Here is a 20,185-nt window from a genome sequence, read left to right as displayed (position 1 = left end):
CTTGAATGTCCTCTTTCGTGTCACGATGACTTTGCAAGACGCAATGCCTTCTGTCCTATCCATGTGTTGCTGTTGTTCACAAGAATCCTGGAGGCAGTTAAATATACGTTTTAGTCTGTATGTGAATTAACATTTTAGCTTTAGTACATCCTACCCCRTAATTATACTGAATTGTTTTGGAGAGTCTAAAAGCCTACCTGCTTYCCAAATATAATGGTTTTGGCTTCAAATAAATGACAGGACAACAGTGACACTGAAATCATCCAGAGCAGAAAGTAGCCAGGACCAATTCTACATCCTGAGAATTCAGCACGTTTTGAACTTGATTTGATGATTTTGAACTGATATTTGATGATTTCTTATCCTAACAGAAATCACTTTTATTTGTGTCACTTTTATTTTCCTTGAAGCTAAACCTTGCTCTTGGAGAAAACAGGTTGTAGGATCAAAAGATCTAGAAAWGCAGCCTTGTTATTCTCTGTGTCTGCATTTTTATTATCTTCAGGCTCTAATTTAGCTCTGCTGTACATGTAAAAGTGCARACTCAGAAGGAATAGTTCAAAGTTTGACTTTTGGCTTTCAGGTGCTGCAGAATTTGCTTCTCTTCATATCCAGAGTTCATTTAAACACCTGTCTCCAGCCRTGTCTTCTCTGTGTTCTAGCACTCCCTCCTACTTTTCCCATTGTCTGTGCTATCTTTGATCAATCCATGAGTGGAACAACATTGYTGAGGGATGCATAGCCCAAACTGGAGTATGGTTTTAGTTAAAAAAATARACCCAGAGAATGTCCTTTTCTTGCCTTTGGGGTAGGATACCACACACMCTCTATGTCTTACCAGAAAAGGAAGTATTGGGAAATTTTGTTTCCTAGAAGAGATATCAGAAGCAGCAATAAAACCCAAACCAATACAAGAAAAGCCTGTTTTGTAATCTTGACACTCTGTTATGCTGCTCTTTCTTGTTAACATGTAGTTCATAGTCAGCACTGCCATGAGGGTTGGGTGAGGCCTCACTGGGTGGATGCAACCTCTGTCCTTCGTTCAGAGCAGCAAAACCACTTGAGCTTCTTTACAAAACAGAAGTGACWTCGACACGAAACACAGGGATGAGATCTCAACAGAGCAGAGCCATGAGCAGAGCTGTGGAATTTGATCAGAATGAGAGAAAGGGGTTTTCTTTAGTGGTGTCTGTACTCTGTGGCAGTGGTCAGGAGTCACTGCCACCACATGCAAGCATTGTGCTGCTCTAGAGAGGAGCAGAGCTGGCTGACCCTGACCGGGAGCAATGCCAGCAGCAGTGCCCTGCTCCAGGAGCTGTGCTGGACCTCCCAGCAGGTGCCTCCAGGTGGGTGTCCTTCGGGCTGTGCTGCGGAGCTTGGTCACGGGGGTGATTTACTGACATCAGCGTGAGTTCACCTGCAACCAGCAAAGACCTGAGAATGTCAAAAAATCCCATTTCCACCACTGAGAAAGGTTGATTAGCTGCTGCGGTGTGGTGAAAATCAGGCATATTAGGATCTCCCTTCTGAGTCCAGGGGGGTCTCATTGACTCCTCTGCTGTGGTGGGAGATGGAACCTTTCCTGAGCATTTAGCAGTCAGCAGTGGATCACGGACACTCTGGCAGGCACCAGGCAGCTGAGCCCTGCCTGCCTCCAGCTAGCACTGACTGCTCCTTGATTTAACCACACCTGCGGGAGCGAMGGAAAGAGCTCTGCCAGTTGTTAGGATACTTATGGAATCCCACAGGACATTTCCACAAAATTGACAACTGTGCTAGTAAGTACTTTTTTGTGTCTGCTCGAGGGACTGAAATGTCTAAGTTATTATCTGCAGCAGGGACTTCAGGCTTAATAGGCTCAGAGTGCTTGTGCAGGCCATACAATCAATGGGAAGGGGCATGTAGTGTCAGCCTGCAAGATTTGTTGTGGACAGGATTGCAAAATAATCATATTTGGAATGCCTCCATGGATTTTAAAGATGGTGAGCCCTTTCCTTTAACTGTGTGGGTTATTCAAATTCCTGACTCCACTGGCTTCTGTAACTTCATTGCCTATGCAACTGGTCTATGGCATTTGCTTAGGGGACTCATAAATTTTTTTTAATGCATCATTTTTTTCTGATAGGTGAAAATACAAGCACCTGTATAATTTCRCAAAGTGTGATTTTATAGTCAGAAACGTGCCACTGATGCATACGGTAATTGAAATGCAAGCAGTGGCAGCAGTATCACTGCAGAGGCACTAAGTTAAGGCATTAAAATAAAAGATGAGGGAGATTTCAGCCATGACCTTGTAAGTGAATGCTCCTCATCATGGGCAAGACTGCTCAGCAGGATTGGGACAGGGTGGCCTCCCACTACGTTCCTGCTTCCCAGAAGGGGTTGAATAGTGTCCCATCTCCAGCTGAAGGAGCTGTGACAGGAGCTTCTAGTGGCAGTATGTGCTGTTCCACCAGGACATGCTTTTAGGACCTCAGAGGAGCAGAACAGCAGCTCTTGAGGTGTCTCCTCTCCAGCCAGGTTTTCCTCTTCATGGTGGCCACAAACTGCTCTTGGAACCTCCAGACCTTTTCAGAGTGTGCTGTTTTTCAGCTAAGACATTTTTTGCTACTGTGGGCATTTTTCTACAGGCTCTGGAGAGAAATGTAGCCCTTTGCTCGCCAACTTCTGATGACCAAATTGCTCTCCTGTTTCCCATGCTTTAGCAAAGCCTTGAAGAGTTTCCCAAATAGCATCCCCTCTTCTCAACCCCTTCCCCCTCTCACTTCCCTCTTCATAGAGATATTGGCATGGAGACATAATTGTCAGTGACAGAGTCTGAGATGTGCCTCAGCAACAGCACTGTTCACCACAACATTGTCCTCTCTATCACCAGTGCAAGAGTGTGCAGATCCTCTAAGTCAGAATTCCTATTCATCCCTTCACAGGAGATGTACAGTCTGCTCCTTGACCTTTGCCAAGCCACTTTTGAGGCCTTGACTTCTGTCTGCCMCTACAGGAACCTCACAGTCTTGCCTGGCCTCYTTTTGGAGCAAYGGCCTAAAAATCTTGTCCTTCTTAYGCTCAAACTCCAAGATTTCATCTCTTTCCTAACTCCCCCACAGCTAGGAGGTCTTTAGCACAGGCCCAGTGAGATGTATGAGAAAGAAGCCTGGCAAAAGGTTTAAATTAACTCTAGTGGTTGTGCCAACTCCTGCAGAACGAGAGTGCCAAGATCCAAACATGGCTGTTCACCAGCATTTGGCAAGGCGGTGACATCTCGTCACTGCTATCCTGGAGCACTGAGGCCCACACAGGTACAACGACCAGCTGGCTGGGGCAGCATGCAAAGCAGGGTGGGAAAGCAGAGGGAAGAGTGCCAGACTTTTCCCAAAGSAAGTCACAGCCCTGTTTCTTCAAAATCATCTACTCAAATGTGACATTACTCGTGACTGCCAACAGAATCAAGCCTCCACAGCTATTTACCAGTTACACTGATGTGTCACATGGGTTCAAGCTTCCCTCTCTGGGTAGCCCAGTCTGTGCTGGTAATAAAGAGTGTACATAAACTCTCAGCAAAGGAGAAAACYACTCACTTTCAGTGACACTTGGTCCTGCCACAGAAAGCTGCAAGAGTGCTTTGGAGTGAAGTGCTGACTGTTGGGAAGGTGCCTAGAGCTGGAGGGAAAAAAAACCCAACATAAAATAGGAAGTCTGTTTTTACATTTAATTCCTCCAGGGTCCAGAGCAGCAGGGTTTTATATTTTCATTATAAATAAGCTATAAAGCATCTACATAGCGTAATCCATATTCCCAGGTGGGAGCAACTTGCAGGTCAACTCTAGTCGAGTTTGAAAGCATTACCATGATAGACAYGTCAGTGAACAGTTCACGGGCCCTTTTGTCACACTCCATGTTTTTCATAGCCAAGTGCCACTCTGCTGTCTTCTCTCACACACAAAAGATGGACAGACCTTTGATTCCAGGATCACTGCAGGGCATCAGATCTCTATCCAGATCAYGCACACGCATTGTACTGATGCCTCTTTCCCTGTCTGAAATTTTTTTCCATTGCCAAAATCTTCCAAGCCCTTCCAGTGTTTTCCCTTCTTTRTGAAATGCTGGGGTCCTGTGCTACTCTGTAGTTGTTGGACACATTGCAACTGTCTGCAGCTTTTACACAGATGAGAATTTACTGCAGCTGCCTACATCAGTTGGAGTTTGGTGGTGTGGCACAGCTTTCTCCTGAAGTGGGTGTTAAGTCTGGCATCAGGCAGATAGCAAAATGATGCTGCCCGTTGCCCCAGTATGGTATCTGCGTATCAAAAGTACATTTGAATAAAGAGGTTCAAGAGACATTTTATTAGAGCAGTCACAGAAAAGTAAAAAGTCATGTTCCTCTTCAGACACAGTCCAAGGCTTCTACACAGTTGCCATCACAGTGGTATTTATTTCTTCTTCCTTTGTCCATTACTCTCCAGCAAAAATACAACTGCAGRTATGTTTCCACAAGAGAACATTTATCTTCTGCCATTTCCAAACTCCAGGGAAAACTKAGTTTCTGAGATTAGTTATGTAAGAAAAGGAACTTGAATTTTATGTGCAAGTACAAACTTAAACCAAGCAAACTCTTATTTGTATTTTATTACTCTATAAAAAGTCAAGGAMTACAAAGACCTTTTAACTGAATATAAAACTCAACATTTTCTTTCCAGGTGTCCATAAAAATACTAGTTTAGTTGAAAATAAATTTAAAACCTGCAAAATACCTTAATTTGGTTTTGCTAAGAAGCTCTCTCATTATGAAAACGATGGGGGAAATGGTGAACTAGTTCCTCTTTATTTCAATCTTGCTGCTTTAATTCCATGTTGCATATGAAGCAACAAACAAAAATTCTAAGGAATGTAAAATGTTCCTGTGCCTGCAAAAGCCTTARTATCACCTTGAGCTGAAGAACAATGGCACTGACATGAAAGGATTTTAATTTCTAAGAAATACCTGGCTAAATCAGAGTTCAGGAATACACACATTCCATGCTTTTCCGCAGGGCTGATTTAGCACAGACCTACTAACCCAACATGTGCTTCCTCTCYGGGAGACTGAGCTGCTGCCCCAGGTGAGACAGTGGGCTGGAGGCAGGGTGGTACCTCAGGTCTAGGTGAAAGAGGAGAATCTGCATGAAACAGGATATTCCAAGGATAATCCTACATTTCATACACTGCTCCTGGCTCACAAGGATGATGCACAGTCTCCACTAACTACAGTCAGTACAATATTTTGAGAAAATGCTCTACTTCAAAAATGGCAAACCCCATTTTTAATAGCCATAGAGCATGAAGGTAAAAATAAGATTGCTGCCTCCTAGGTTATCACTATTTCTTAGACTTGTATCCTGAAGGTCCATTTTTCCAAATGGCATAATTTTGTCAGAGTATGAGGTCAGTGCACTCACAGATTATGTACTGCCTATCCTTCCTGCAGTATTACAGGGATATGCAGATGCTCAGCATCTTGGAAATCCAGGCTTGCTATACAGCTAAAACAAACATGCAGAGCATGAATATTACAATTACCAGAGAATTAAAAAAATCTGTCTGTATTCAAAGTAAAAATAAAACTGAGAAATTTCAAARTTTCCTGAGGTGCTCTTTTTGATCAACTAGAGCTTTGGCTTCATTTCAATTTTGGCATTTCTTTTATAGTACAATGCAAAATACAAACTACATTGTGAATAATAAAAAAGCTTTTTTTCCAGACAGTAATCCCAGAACATATCCATTGTTTTTTTTTTTTCTCAAGCATATTCTTTAGCAAGTATGATTTTATGAAGAACTTAATCATCAAGCTATATTCTCCAATGGAAAGGGGGGCTTTTTTTTTTTTCCTAGTAGAAATTACATAGCCCTAGATTTTTCAGAATTTAAACTTTTCTAGTTCTACTTGAATTTTCCCATTCCTCTTTACAAAAAAAATCAAGAATGCCTTTTATCATAACTCATAGTAGAACTGTCTACTGATGGTAAACCATCTAACGGGTCCACTCTAGGCTGAATGGTTGTTACATATTTTTTCATGGATTTGTTTATTTATGCAAGTTCTGAAATAAAGTACATATTGAATGAGAAAGCACAAACAAAGTGACATTCTCTAAGATCATCAGCTCTGGGGAGACATTGAAAAGGCAAAGTTCACTCATGTGCCACAGTGAAAGAATTGACTGGCATGAAGAAGTGTTCAGATGGAAAGTTTAAAATGAGAATAAAAAAAAAGGATGTTTTCCCATAGAAAGAATAATTAAACTGAACTCAKTGTGAACAGACACGGTGGAACCCAAGGGGGTAACTGAACTATACACAGCTGGGATTCCAGACGTATATTCAGTTCCAAAAAGCTGCTTCAGAAGTCAGGAAATTCAAAGGTGTCTCACAACCGAGTTTTTTAGGCATCTTCCTCAAAAAGATACTGAGCTAGATACTTCTTCTTAATATGCATTTTTGTTAATAATCTCTTCATCTAAACTATAAAACGTGCTGTGTAACATGACTGAACAAACATCGCTGTGAGAAATATTTCCCCTTGTTTGAGTAATTTGAATTTGTAAGCTAATGTAATTTTTTGGTATTAAATAATGTACTGTGTGCTATTTTCTTTCTTGTAAAACACTTTGAAGCTTTCAAAGGGCACTCTAGGTTCATAAATAATATGGTGCTCTTTGCCAGAACTGTAGGGCATTTCTCATAAGTTCTCAATCTTCTTTGCCAGAATTGCAACATGTTGCATGCCAAATCCTGCACACAAATGTTCTACATGTGGCAAATACATATTGGTAAAGACCAGAGGCACGGCATTCCTGGATTTCTTAGAGAGAGTGGGGAAGGGAAAGAATTGGGAAGGAACAATGAGGAAGGGCGGAGAAAAAAAGTCTGGGCATCATTTAAAAAAAAACCCAAACAACAAAAATACAACCCCCACTCCAAAACAACCCATAATTTGCACTTAAGTCTTTTCAAAAACTAAGCTCTTTGCTGCATGCAGCACAAACTCACAGGTACCCAGAGCTGGGTCTTTACTTTTCTTTCAGTTATGGAAATAAGGTCTCCATATCTTTAATAGCTGAAGATTCTTCTAAGCCAGATGTTTGTAAGGGTCAGAACACCTACAATCCCTGCTCCTCTGAGCACTTGCAAACGTAAATGGAGAGGCTGAGAGCTGGCAAAGCACAGKATCGCCACTATTTAATAGGCTGGGAAAATTAATCTCCTTGTCCAGGCAAAATTGTGAATGCATTTCTTATGCCCAAGGCTACAGGGAATAAACCAAGACCAATGTTTATAAAGAGTGAACTATGGCCTCTTTGCAACCTCTGCCACAGACAACCAGGCTCCTACTTCTGGAGCTTGGAAGAGAAGGAGTGTAAAGCAGCAAGAAATTCCAGCAGGCATTTGGCCACATAGTTAGATTGCTGAAGGATACCAGGAGTTTAGTGTGTCTTGGTTACATTTTCTTGATGAAGCACAAACAAGTAATGCCAACATTCCTCTATAGTTTGGACTGAACTCCTGAAGTAATAAAAAAATTTTATCATTCCCTGCTCTTCACTACATTTTAAGAAAATGTTGACAAMAATTCTTAATCACCCAGAAACAACCAGCTAGTTGGAAAGTTACTAAAAGCTACTTAGACCTAAACAGGCCTCAAGCACCAGGATTTCATAAACAATTACAAAATAAACTGATGTTAAAACTGAACTCCACATTCTGCAACACTAAATGAACGTTTTACTATCTGGTTTCTTTTGAGGTGGCAAGAAATTACTGTAAAGCCTGTGCTGTTGCCAGAATTACACTGCTTAGAGAAAAATATCCTGTGGGTTACCATTTGCTGCCATGATTTACAGAGATACGGTCTGTAGTCTGTATCAGTTTCATGTGGAAGTTTTAAAGGGAAAAAGCTTTCTGCAGAGTTTGCTGATTTCTGCATTAGTGTCTGTGTTGTTGCAAAGAGGATCAAGTGGTGCTGTGTCACAAGCTTTTCAAGGAAGTTAGCACATTTCTTCAGGTTCATCTCCTGCAAGGTGAGACTCTCCCCTCCATTGCTTCTGTCTATCCAATAGAAAGCTGATAAACTGTCTAAAAGCAAGACACAGAGTGAGGGGTGAGCACAGAACAGGTTTTCTAGAGAGTAGAGAGTGAGGAGTAACTGAGTGCTACTATTGCAGCTCACAAGGAAAAGCCTTCCCAGGCATTGCTTTATCATTTCTTCCGTCCCTTGTGCCAGTCTGTTCTCAAGAATGGTGACCAGACGGAGCATATCGAAATGGTAATCTGTGTCAACAAACATGACTTCTACTTCCAGTCCTCCTTCTGTTTTGGGAACGATGCAGCGAGCTATTAGGTGATAAAGCATTTCTGTTTTTCCTGTTCCTTCTGGGCCATGGAATTCAACAACGTCTCCTGTTCGAAAACAAAGCAACACGTTGTCAGGTGAGCATTTACAGCCCAGAGTTGGTTTTCAGCGTTTTCTGAACSAATACTCGCTATTCCACAAATTGGAAAATGCATTTTAGAAAATTTGACATTCATAAAACTGTTTAAATCCTGGTTAACATATACAAAAAGCATTTCAGTTTTCAAGAAAGGCCTCTGAAGTGAAGTAMATCAGTTGTGAACAAAGGCTGAAAACCTCTGCCAGCAGCATCCGGGAGACTTCTATCAATAAAAGGTTCGCAACTGGACTTCATCTGTGTCATTACAGGCAGGTGAAGGCAGWAGAGGAAGCTGCTGCACACAAGTGGCTAAGAAACCATCTACACTACGCACACACAATTAAGAAACAGCAAAGTAGAGAAAAAAAACAAAAAAAAAAATTGACATATTAGAGGTCATATCACATAGATGCCACATGCTGTATATCACAAGATTCCTACAGGAATTTGTGACTGGTGAAGAGAACACCAGTAAGTTTATTTAGCACTTACATTTTACTGTGGTGATAATAATATGAAACCTTTTGACAAGGGAGACTCAGGGATTCCTTCATCTCCAGGCAACTCCTCTGTCTGAAGCAAAAGATCTCTGTTCATAAAAGGATTCAGCCTAATTACCTCATCCATGTGGCTCATAAAATACATATAATAAAAATTTAAAATGTTAATTAAAAACAGCTTTAAGCTTCATTAGGAAACCAGTTCTTTTGTTGGATGTGAAATGTAAGATACTCTACAGCCTTATCCGAAGTCTTCTGACTTCTTGTATCAGAGCAAGACTCTAAAAAAAAGTAAATTTATTGGCTGCTCTTTATAAATTTCTAATTTTGGGAACTGGATTATTTATTTATGACATTTTGGATTTTAGGTAGAAGGGTAAATACATGCAGTAAGGAGAATCACACAACTGTAACTGCAGGAAGGTGAGAGATTTCTATGGCCCTGGCAAGTGCGAATGGTCCATAGGGGAATGCAAGAATAGAAAATTAATTGCAACTTTCCTTAAACATGTTTGTGCCTGCCTGAGTTAACAGGGTTTTTCAAGTCACTGCTCAGCTTCCAGAGGAAAGCTCATTCACAAGTGGCTATAAAGTAAAGACGCATCTTGAGATGAGGGGAGGAGGGTGGTAGTGAAGAAACCAGGCTCTTCTCCCTTTGCAAGTGTTAAAATCAATTTATGCCTGATGTGACTAGTCTGTCCACTTCAGTGACACTCAGAAATACCATTTCTATGAATTTCTGATACTTTGAAATTTATTAAAAAGCTTGATTGCCTCCCAAGCCCTTATTAAGCTGTTCTGAATGAGTCCCTCTCTTCTGAGATGAAAGATGACTACACTTCCTGGGACATAAATTTTTATTTTCTCTTCCTGTCCAGAGGTCACAGTGCCCAACTCTGAGACTTGCAGCCAGTGGCTCTTCTGTCACACCGCCATCGCCAGAAACATAACCACACCCTGGCAGGATGAGATACCAGCTTGGAAGAGCTCCTCCTAAATGTGCTGGCTAGGTCATTCCCTCATATTTCATCTCTTGAAATATTTTAGAACAATTGCGTAAGGCAGCTCTTGTTAAGGAACGAAGTGTATCTTTTGCCACTGGCTGTGGCATAAAACCTCTGCCACCCTGACTGGCATTTCTGAATCCAGACCAGTAACTGAGTGGGGCCAACAGGCAATACAGACTGCTTCACCTGCCTTTATAACAAAGTATGACCTGTTTGATTCAAAATTATTCTGGGATATAAATGCTTCACTATTTCATTTGAAGATGTTCTAGCAGGGTGTCTGTGTGCTACAGAGTAACCCTGGATGAGGCATTTTATTGGTAGAACTAATAAAACTTATTTAAGTACAAATTTTAAGTTGAATGACAAAAATAATTCTCAGAGGTTTTTGTGGTGGTGGTTTATAAATGTGAACCGCAAGACAGCCAAGCAGCCTGAAAGTCTGTTCAACATTGCTGAAAGAGATACACAGCTGCCTTTTAGTTTGACCAAGACACTTGAGTTACTCTGAGAACACTAACAGCTTGGACTGCAAGAAAACCTCAAGAGAGCTGGGGATTTCTGTGCCTTCCTGATTATCCAAGAGGCTGCCCACAAGAAGAACGGGAGCAAAACAGAGGCCATTTATAGCAACATCTATAAATGTAGGGTTTCATTGAATTAGCAACCAGGCTGTTACAGTAAGATAACAGGGGAAATTCATTTCTCTGGATCGGAGAGGACAAACCATGACACAGCAAAGGAGGAAGTGAGGCCAGCAACATTTTCAAGAAGCCTCTGACACCCTGACAATAGGTCACAGAAGAAACTGAGTGATCAGGACTAGCATCATCCATTAATGTCAAAACAACTTTGAAAGGAGGATTAGTAAAAAGATACTGTCACAGGATGAGAACAGGCTAAAAGGGAGACCAGGAACAGACACTTTAACATGGAAGAAAGTTAATGGGAATTTTTTCTATTAGAATTGGTGTTGGCAGATGTTAAACATATCAGTAGATGAATGTTCCATTAGCTTGGCAAAACATGCAGAAGACAAACTAATTGGGTTAATAAAGACTTAAGTTTGTGAAGATTTAGCAGATGGAGATGGATGAGCAGAGCAATTTCACATGAAATTCAGCACTGGTGAATTCAAGAAGTAGGTTTTAAGGATTCACTCAACACATTGCCTGGCTCAGGGCAGCTTGAACTGGCCCACTATGGGCAGACTAGAGAGAACTATAGTCCACTTCTATGAATGGGCATGCGGGTTAAACTAAATGATGCTGCAGCAATGTAAATATTTATGAAACACTACTATATTTTTAACTGAAACATTGTCTCAGTCCTGGTCATCAATTTGGTATTATATTTTGAATAAGAGCCTTATTTTTGTCTGCAATCAATCCACTAGCAAACTATTTTCTGACACTGCAGAACAAACAGGTTGTTGGAATACTCATGAATAACTTCATGTATTTCACATCCTAGGCTACCTTGAGGTTCCTGGGCTGGTCATTTACAATACCATGCAGAAGCTGTCACTAATATTTATACCATTTTTAAGTGAAGCAGAAAGGCTCAATATTTATTCTAAGTTAATGYTGGGTGTCACACTATTGCTGAACATCAGAGCTTTACATTGACACACACACCTTCGTGCCAGTGGCACAGGGGAAACATGACTGGCAATAATGGAAGATTATTTAATGCTTGTGTCACTTTTGCTCCATTCCAGAGGAGCTTAAATGGTATGTAATTAATGTACTTATGTGTCTTAAATATGCAAGTCCATCATAATTAGTAGCAGTGGCTAGAGTATCACATTAATACCTATATTACCTGTCCCTATTTTACAGTACCCTGCCACACAAGTTATGAACACTTCACTAAAATGTAACCTTTGGATAGTTTATTGAAACATCAACATATTTGTTTGGTTTAAATACCATCAGAARAAAGAATAATTTAAGTCTTTGCTTTGCTTTAATCACAGCATTTTAGATTAAGAGCTGTTCAGTGCAGATTTCATGGCCAACATATTATAGAATTCCACAGTGACACACTAAAAGTCAAGTTCATGACAAATGGAGAGGTAGGCCTTCAACAGGGATTTAAGACTGAGTAATGAGAACACACATCAAAATAACACAKGGGCTCACATGAATACTGTGGTATTAAAAGACAAAGCAAAAACGTAATAAAAGGTGAAGTCCATTTATATATATACAGCTAAAGAGCTGTGCTAATATGTTAGGCAGCTTCATTAATGTCAGCCAAAAAGCATGACCAGTACGGGTAATAATTGATACCATTTGTTGAAAGCAGAAGAAAAATACAAGTGCTTCAAAAGCTCAATGACTGTGTTGGAAYAGAGAAACCAGTGATGAATTTGAGAAGGTTTCCAGCCATCTTAGAACTGAGGTTCTGGAACCATCTTTGGACAGACATGAACTACCTATAAAACGTTAAGAGCAAAGCACATAATTYGACATGAAATTATACAGTGCTATGGACTGCAGCAAAGACAGTTAGTGATCCACAAGAAAACTTCTTAAAGTCTGTTTGACCAGTACATAGACTCAAACATTTGTTTTTTGTGTGYAAAGTTGACTGAAAAATACCAAACATCCAGACTAAAAGATGTTTGCATTTGATATTTAGTGTTTTGAAAAAAWTACAGTAACAGCTCATCTTCTTAAAAAATTAAGAATTTCAGAGCTGTGAAGCATATATCAATTTCACTCCTGGTCCTTAATTCTTCTTGTGAGTAACACAGCAGTTCAGAAATGAGAGCATTTAAATATTCCTCTGTGCTCTACTTGCACTGGCTTAGCAGTATTTCTCTGYCCTTTATCTTTGTTATGTCACATTGGAAACTTTCAGGGCAGGAATCGTGTACTGCTAAACACACCATGTATTCTCTAGTGCTGCAAAACAATACACGAAGAGTCTCACAGTGACTGCGTCTGTAGACTAAGCATCATCTCTCATCCAATWATGTTGATTCTTTTTATTGCTTTTTCTGCTATTTCTTCTGAAGCTTCTATGTTTGTGGGAACTCAAACTGCAGACAAGTGTGCTGATAACCACCTAAGCCACATACCTGCCTTATGAAATCCACTCACTCATCCATAAATTCTACAGTAGTGGCTCACAYGATCCTTACAGTTTGCCACTCATATGTCTTTTTTCATACATATTTTTAATCTTGTGTAATCAGAGTTGACTCTTCCATTGTGTAATTTCATACAATCTGGAAAATCAGTCTGACTTCCTGAATCATGTGTTAATTTCTGCTTAGCTCAGAAATTTCTTTCATTAAAATATCCAACCTTGATCTTAAAATTTCTTGTACTGGTGTTATTGGGAGGTTGCCTTATTTCTCCAATTTTAAATTCTTGTTCATTCACTCAAGGTCTCTATGAACCATGTTGATCCTAACATTTTGAACTCATTCAACTAATTACTACCTATGGCCATAATAAGGAATTGTTTATAAAGTTCTAGGTATAATTAGGATTTTTCAGGTCAAGACCAAATGGCTTGATGACTTGGCTGTTTTGAAAAATACTGTTTGCTMATGCCCCTTATCCTAACTTACCCAGACCAGTCCATATCACTGAATTCTTTGCTATTTACTGAACCTCATGTCCTTTGCAAATTTCTGCAGTTATAACTTTGTGGTGGTTGTCTAGACCACTGATTAAAAAGAAAACAAACAAAGAGGTTTAATAACCGACTCTAGAACAAATTGCCATAAAACTACTAGACACTGATCAACATGCTTGGTATTTACTCACCTACACCTATGTTTTGATATGCATAAAGCAGATTTTGAGGCCCATTTCATTATGTTTGGGATGGTGATATCGCATTATTCACTTTATCTAGTTCGCATACAACTATATCAACACTTAAAATTCTGATCTACAGCAAAATAATTTACTTGTACGCTTATCTCTGTCAYATTGCTGAGAATACTTTTACATGGACATTTTTCCATAAATGGCATAAAGACACATTTTTACCATGAACAGGAGATCCTTCCTCAGCAAACAGATAAGGTTCAAGATTCTTTAGAGAACTTCTGCCCTCCAGTCGTGCAAGTAGCTTTWAAAAAAAAACAAGAAGCCATGTTGTTAACTTAGAATAATGGACATCAGGAAACTAATTTAAAGGATTCTAAGAACTGACAGTTTTCCATGACAGTACTTTCAAAAGACTAGCCTGATTTTAAAAATGTTTTATTTAATACATGTGGAAATGTATTGTCTGGACTAGAGCAACAGCAAGTCCCATCCTTACAAACAGTGAGCACACTGTTTGTGTGATTCAGAGACAATGAGGACTGGACATATCAGGAGAAATAAAGCYTAAAAAGCAAAGGCTGCTCAGGTACATTAGTGAGAGGGATTGCCTCTGGTACACAGCAGTGCTGCCATTCCAAAGAACAAAGGGAAAGAACATCATTTGTAATAACCATGGCCTCCAAAAAAAAAAAATACTGGCTAAGAGGCGAAACCTTACCCATCATCAATCCCCCAGTCAGCCTCTCTGAGAATTAAGCAGAACCATGTGCATTTCACCTGAAAAGTTACACAGGACTCCTCTGGCCTACAATCCTATTATATCATAGTTACTTGTTCAAACAGAGTATGGATTAAGAATGTTCAAAAGTAATTAGTCACCAGTGGCTGTGCAACAACCTTTCTAAAGCAAGCTCGAATTYGTTAAGCAAGTTCTCCAAAGCCCCTTGTAAAATAAGTCCATTGTAAAATTAATTAGTTCAAAGATCGTGGACAGTTTCTTAAATTGAGAGGTATTTGCATAGAAAGTAGACAGGTATTCACATAACCTGCACTATTAGTARTTCTGGCAAACTGTACAAAGCAAGAATGAACATTTCCCTCAGCACCTGAGCTGTTGCTCCCTACGTGTATTAGCACACATGGGAAAGGACACTATTGAGATGCTCAGTGTCAACAGAGCACATACCCTGGTGCCACATACTTCATTCTCCAAGAYACACAGCTGTCACTTAAAGATCTGAGCAAAACAAATCCTGTTCAATTTTATCCCATCCTCAAGACCAACTGAGCAATGAGCACAAACCCTTAAACTGCTGCCTTCTCTTGCTTTCCTCCTTGCCACATCCATGAGCAACATTTGCTCTGAATTGTCTTAAAGTTCTTAAAATAGCTCTGTGCATTTGCCTTTARCAGTAAAATAAAACTCCTTTAAAAGGCCCTGAATTTACTTCATGTGGTCACAATGGMAATCTAAGTGTGACATTTTCATTGACATTTTMAGAGTCCCTTCCATTAGCAAAATGTCAGTGTGTTTGCCTTGGCCTCTTCACATGTATCCAGGAGAGTTTTCTGACTTGTCCWCTGAAGGGCCAGAAAAACACTCCAATAGACCTTGCTCTGGATCTGCAGATCCTCCCATTATACTTCACATATTTGTGCAGTACAGAGAACACTGGCACGGTGAACTCTTGGGAACCAGCAGGGTTCCATGATCTGGACAAAGAAAAATCCAGATGGTCATATGTACACAACAATACAGGAATCTATGTTGGGGTGCATAAACCAGCAACTTYCAACTACCAAGAGGGGCTTGGCAGACCCTACATGTGCAGCTCTTCTGTGCAAGCCACTGCCAAGGCCGGGCCCTGCCTCTGGTGAGAAGAAGGACCAGGAATCTCTCACCCCATTGTCTGGCAGTGGAAGCTGAGAGAAAGAGGAAAACCACCACAGGCTGCAGTTGTCTGATCTCTTGACTTCTTAGCAAAGGAAGCACCACTGCRGCACTCAGGGATAACAGGGGCTCAATTATGGGCACTGCTGGGGCCAGCAGTCACAATTATTGCTGGCTTATACACATTTCTGCAGCCTCCTGCTCCTAAATTAATTTGCACATTACCAAACACATCCTCTGCAGTTTATTTCTTCAGGAAACAGTGAGCTCCTGTCTCCTTTTAGACTATCACCTCTTCAAGTTTACTCAAAGAGCTCTGRAAATACATGGCAGATTGATCGCTATCGTTTAAATATGAATCTGCAGTTATTTAAATGACAAGTTTATGTATTAATTTTAAATAACTACAGGTGCTTTCTCTGAGTACTGCTCATGTAGGTAATTTATGGTAATTTGCTGATGATAGCGCACCTGTGTTTTTAKCAAGCTTGTATTTATTTCCGAGTTCTGAAGCAGAATCTCCAAAGGCACTTGCCTCATTAGTGCCATGCTGGGAGCAACGGGGTTCCTGGCAGAAACAGCCAACARTTTTCCTTCAACTCTCACAAAGGTTTGTCCACACTGCAGCAGAAGTGACGGAAGCAAAGCTGAGATGAGACACTACACAGGCATCTCTCACCTCTGCCCATACTACAGACAGGGACAACACGGGCTGTTCCAAACGGAGTAAGAGTCACTCTGGCTCTGTTCCAGGGGAGGCATTTCTGTTTTGCCTCCTCACATGTTCTTCTGTAAAATGACAGAGGGAGAAATCTACGGCATGTAAAGGGAAATCTAGAGGGCAGACGTCAGGTGACCCAAGCTTTGTCACAGACAACGTACAAAACACAACAGTACAGCACCACTGGAGAGAATCTTGGAGTAGGAAGAGCTTAGAAAAAAATCCCAAGTCAATTTCAAATCCAATATTAGAGACTTCAGATTTTATAATCAAACTGGAGATGCTCATCTCTTCTTTCATAAGCCTCTCCATCTTCTTTTACACAAAACACACGTTGTAGCAACCTGCTAGTGATAGGTCCTCACTCTGAGGTATTCTTTGAAAATGTAATTATGCCACCAAGAACTGCACATTTGTGCAGTTACATGTAGAGAACAAGCTGTGCAGCAAGAGTTCAGTAGCAGCTGGGTTAAATGTCACTAATGACAAAGCTGATGGGACTCAAATATTTCAACTATGCCTTTTATAATTTATCGTCCTTTTAATAAACAAATATGCATGTAGACATTCCTACTGACTAATGCATGATGTGCTTATACTCTGTTGGTTTCAACAGAGCTGTGCATAAATGGAAACACACACATAGGTCTTGTCAGGAATGAGAGATTACTTCATTAAAATGTTAAAGAAATTCAAATTAAATACTCCAGCTCTGTTAGCGGCTGTGAGCTAACCTACAGGCTATTTATACAAACCTATCTTGAGTACGAGACAAAATTTAATTCTCAACCACTGTAACCACTCTGAGTGAGCTTTTGTAAACTTTGGGTATGAAGACATATGGAAGCTATTTATCATTACTTTTATTGTGATATACCCAAGGTGTTTTGCAGAAAGTTCTAATTTGCTCTATTAATTAGATTCAATAATAAAAGTACAACACTGCGGTTTCAGCATAACTCAGTAAAATCTGACTTTACGCATGAGACTACTTGAGGAAGTATTGTTTTAAATTAAGTGCTTTCYGTTTCAAGCACTTTTACAATTTTTTTCTGCACACTGCATTCATATATTGACCCTTCTTAACCCACTGGTTGTCAATTCCTCCCTTGTTCCAGGTTGGATATCCATCCACTGCAGGCAGTTGATGCCATATGCATTCCCTGTTGGCACCACTCRTGGACAAATAAATGCATTTACCCCCTGGACAGAAAGCACAGCTCATGTCCCTAATTCGTGTCTATTTGCTGATAGTGGACAGCTGGCACTAATTTYTTTATTTTTTAAGTGTCAAAAGGGCTTAAAAGCTCAAATCCCACTAAAAACACACAGAGCTGTAACAATAAACATTATCACCCTTTTCTATTTTATGTGAACTATTTAGCATATTCTGGGAGTTACATATAAACCTCCAAGCAGTTAAGTTGCTGTTTGCAAGTGGAAGTYTCTAACAAATAAACCATGCAGAAAATAAAAACCCTACTAAAACAACACAACAAAAACCCGAAACTCAAACCCGTTTTCTCCTGAGAAGAAGGAAGCAATTCCACCTCGCGTACTGTTTATTTATACAATAATGAAGTAGGAAGGGACCTTTAAGATCAAGTCCGAACCTTTAAATCAAACCTTCCTCACATCTTCCTCCTTAAGCACCCCCTCCAACGCTTGGGAGGGRAGTGCTAAGGGAATATTTATCAAGCAGTTACCGAGACACCTGAACCAATTCTCCTCCGGTGCTGCAAGAAGCGCCCATGGGCAGGAGCGCACCTACATCCCGACACTAAGCCAAGAGAGGAACCCACGGGGCCCCGATCCCTCCTGGATCCGCGGGAAATGCACCGGGAAAGCCTCCGCGGCGTTTCGAGGGGGCGGAACTCCCTCCCTCCCACACCGCGCCCTCAGAGTCCCCGCGGGGGCGCGCCTGCCCCTTGGCGGTGAGGCGGAGAGACTCGGCGCTCCTTTTACCCCCRGTTGCGGCCTCGCCCGGCCCACCCCGCCCGTGTACCCGGGCCCGGGGCTGAGAGGAGCGGGGCGGGGGCCGCACCTCACCTGCGTGCCCGACTCCGCCCCGCCGAACGCGTCACCCATGGCGGCCCCGCTGCTCCGCTCTCGCCACCGCCCCGCAGCGCCCCCGCTCGGCCGCGCCCTCTGCGCCTGCGCGGCTCAGCCCCCCGGGAGCGCGGGGTGGAGCCCGCGGCCTGAGGCTCCTCAGGTTCGAGTCCCGCCTCGGGTTCAAGTCGTGGCCACCCATCCCCCTGATTGTCCTCCGTGGTTTGGGATTCCTTGGACACCGCAGGAAGAAGATCAGATTCAACTAGTTTGGAAAACACCTCTGAGCTCATCGAGTACAACTTATGACCGAACACTACCATGTCAACCAGACCACGGCACTGAGGGACATGTCCAGTGTTTAACATCTCCRGGGACCATGACTCCACCACCTTTCTGGGCCGCCCTTTTCAATGTGTAATCTCTGTTCCTGAACAAATTCTTCCTGATATCCAACCTAAACCTCCCCTGGCACAGCTTACAACCATGTCCTCTCATCCTGTCCCAAGTTACTTGACCAAAGAGGCTGACCCCCCCTGGAAGCAACTGTTTGTTTATTTAAAGACCTTTCTATAGGTGTGTGAGCTTTTCTTCTGCTCCTGCTGGAAAGGAGCCAGTGTCTGGGCTGCTGTGACTCAGGGATGCTCCTCTGTGACACCGGGGCAGCTGTGACTCAAGGGAAGCTCGTTCGCGTGGCCGCGATTAAACTCTTGACGCCTGCAAAATTGCTCTTTGCCAAAGCCAGCTATCAATTATGGCCTAAATTAAAAGAGGTCTACAGTATTTTTAATAAGTCCCTGGAATAAACTGGGSTTGTGTGGTGTGATGCTGCAGGGCAGGAGCTGATGGTCAGCGGCTCGGTCACGTCAGCAGCCGTGTGCCTGTGGCCAGCAGCAGGACCTGCTCCTCGCGGACCACCGCCCGTCCACTGCAGTTGTGCAACCTGGGCAGGCAGGAGGGAYGGGCACAGGGAGAACATGGGAGAACCTGTTTGTGTTTTCCATTCAGTGCAAAACCAGCAGGATAAGAATAGCAGCTCCCATTATCTGCATATCAAAGAGCAGTAATGATATAATCCCTTCRGGTCTGGTGAGGTTATCGGTGATACAGCACGTCCTTACAGTTAGGAGGGGAAACTGGTGGTGGAGTTCTCTGTTTCTTTAAAGAAATCATGTTTGTCTATAGAAAAGAGTTTCTACTAGCATGCCCCACAATAGAAAATCTAACCTCAGATGCAAGGCACCAGCTTTGCTTACTCTTTCAACCCTCTTTTAGCCCAAAATATGCTGCCCCAACACAAAATACACTGGTGTTGACTCTTGACTAACTCAGGTGCTAGACGGATGCCACCAGCTAGATTTAACCCAACTCAAACCTCCAGTTTTAGTGTCCAGTCCTAATTCTGTTCATTGAAGTAGAGAAATGAGATGGTTGCTTTGCACAGCCTGAGTAGTCTTTGTCTTATTCCGAGTATGGACACACATGCCAAATTATCARGAGCATGGAAGGTGGTTCTCTAGTGAGAAAGACTCAGATGGCTGCATGGAGGGGACAACCTTAAGAGCTGTGTGCCTGAGTATTCTTACAGCACCTCAGCAGTCTGGGCCGCATTCCCTGGAAGAGTTCAAAAGCTTTGTTAATTAGTAGTGATTGCCCTTGAAGCTGACTGAGGAGTGACCTAAGCCAAAAGCAGAGTGGACTCACTGTGACGACAAAAACAGTACTCACTGCGTCAACCACATGATGTTTTTTTTAAAT

General features: G+C 41.7%; 1 protein-coding gene across 1 annotated transcript; it reads right to left on the bottom strand.

The window, feature by feature from the left end:
- Positions 1-5,359: 5,359 nt before the first annotated feature.
- XRCC2 (X-ray repair cross complementing 2) lies at positions 5,360-18,491 on the bottom strand. Its single transcript, XM_057365378.1, has 3 exons — positions 18,428-18,491; positions 13,986-14,067; positions 5,360-8,433 (listed from the first exon to the last, which is right to left on the bottom strand). The coding sequence occupies exons 1-3, from the start codon at positions 18,464-18,466 to the stop codon at positions 7,718-7,720; spliced, it is 837 nt and encodes a 278-aa protein (XP_057221361.1). The 5' UTR covers positions 18,467-18,491; the 3' UTR covers positions 5,360-7,717.
- Positions 18,492-20,185: the final 1,694 nt, after the last annotated feature.

The sequence above is a fragment of the Malurus melanocephalus genome, unplaced genomic scaffold (assembly GCF_030028575.1).
Source record: "Malurus melanocephalus ecotype Western Australia unplaced genomic scaffold, MMel_1.1 scaffold_52, whole genome shotgun sequence".
Lineage (NCBI taxonomy): Eukaryota > Metazoa > Chordata > Aves > Passeriformes > Maluridae > Malurus > Malurus melanocephalus.
The sequence above is the reverse complement of the archived record's forward strand: the minus strand, read 5'-3'. Positions and strand labels throughout refer to the sequence as shown.

Bases quoted from the DNA above. Each gene is read 5' to 3' on its own strand.
- XRCC2 (XM_057365378.1), bottom strand. From the start codon at position 18,466: ATGGGTGACGCGTTCGGCGGGGCGGAGTCGGGCACGCAG. The intron at 8,434-13,985 runs GTAAAAATGTGT...GTTTTCGAACAG, and splicing joins GGAAGGATCTCCTGTTCATG to GAGACGTTGTTGAATTCCAT.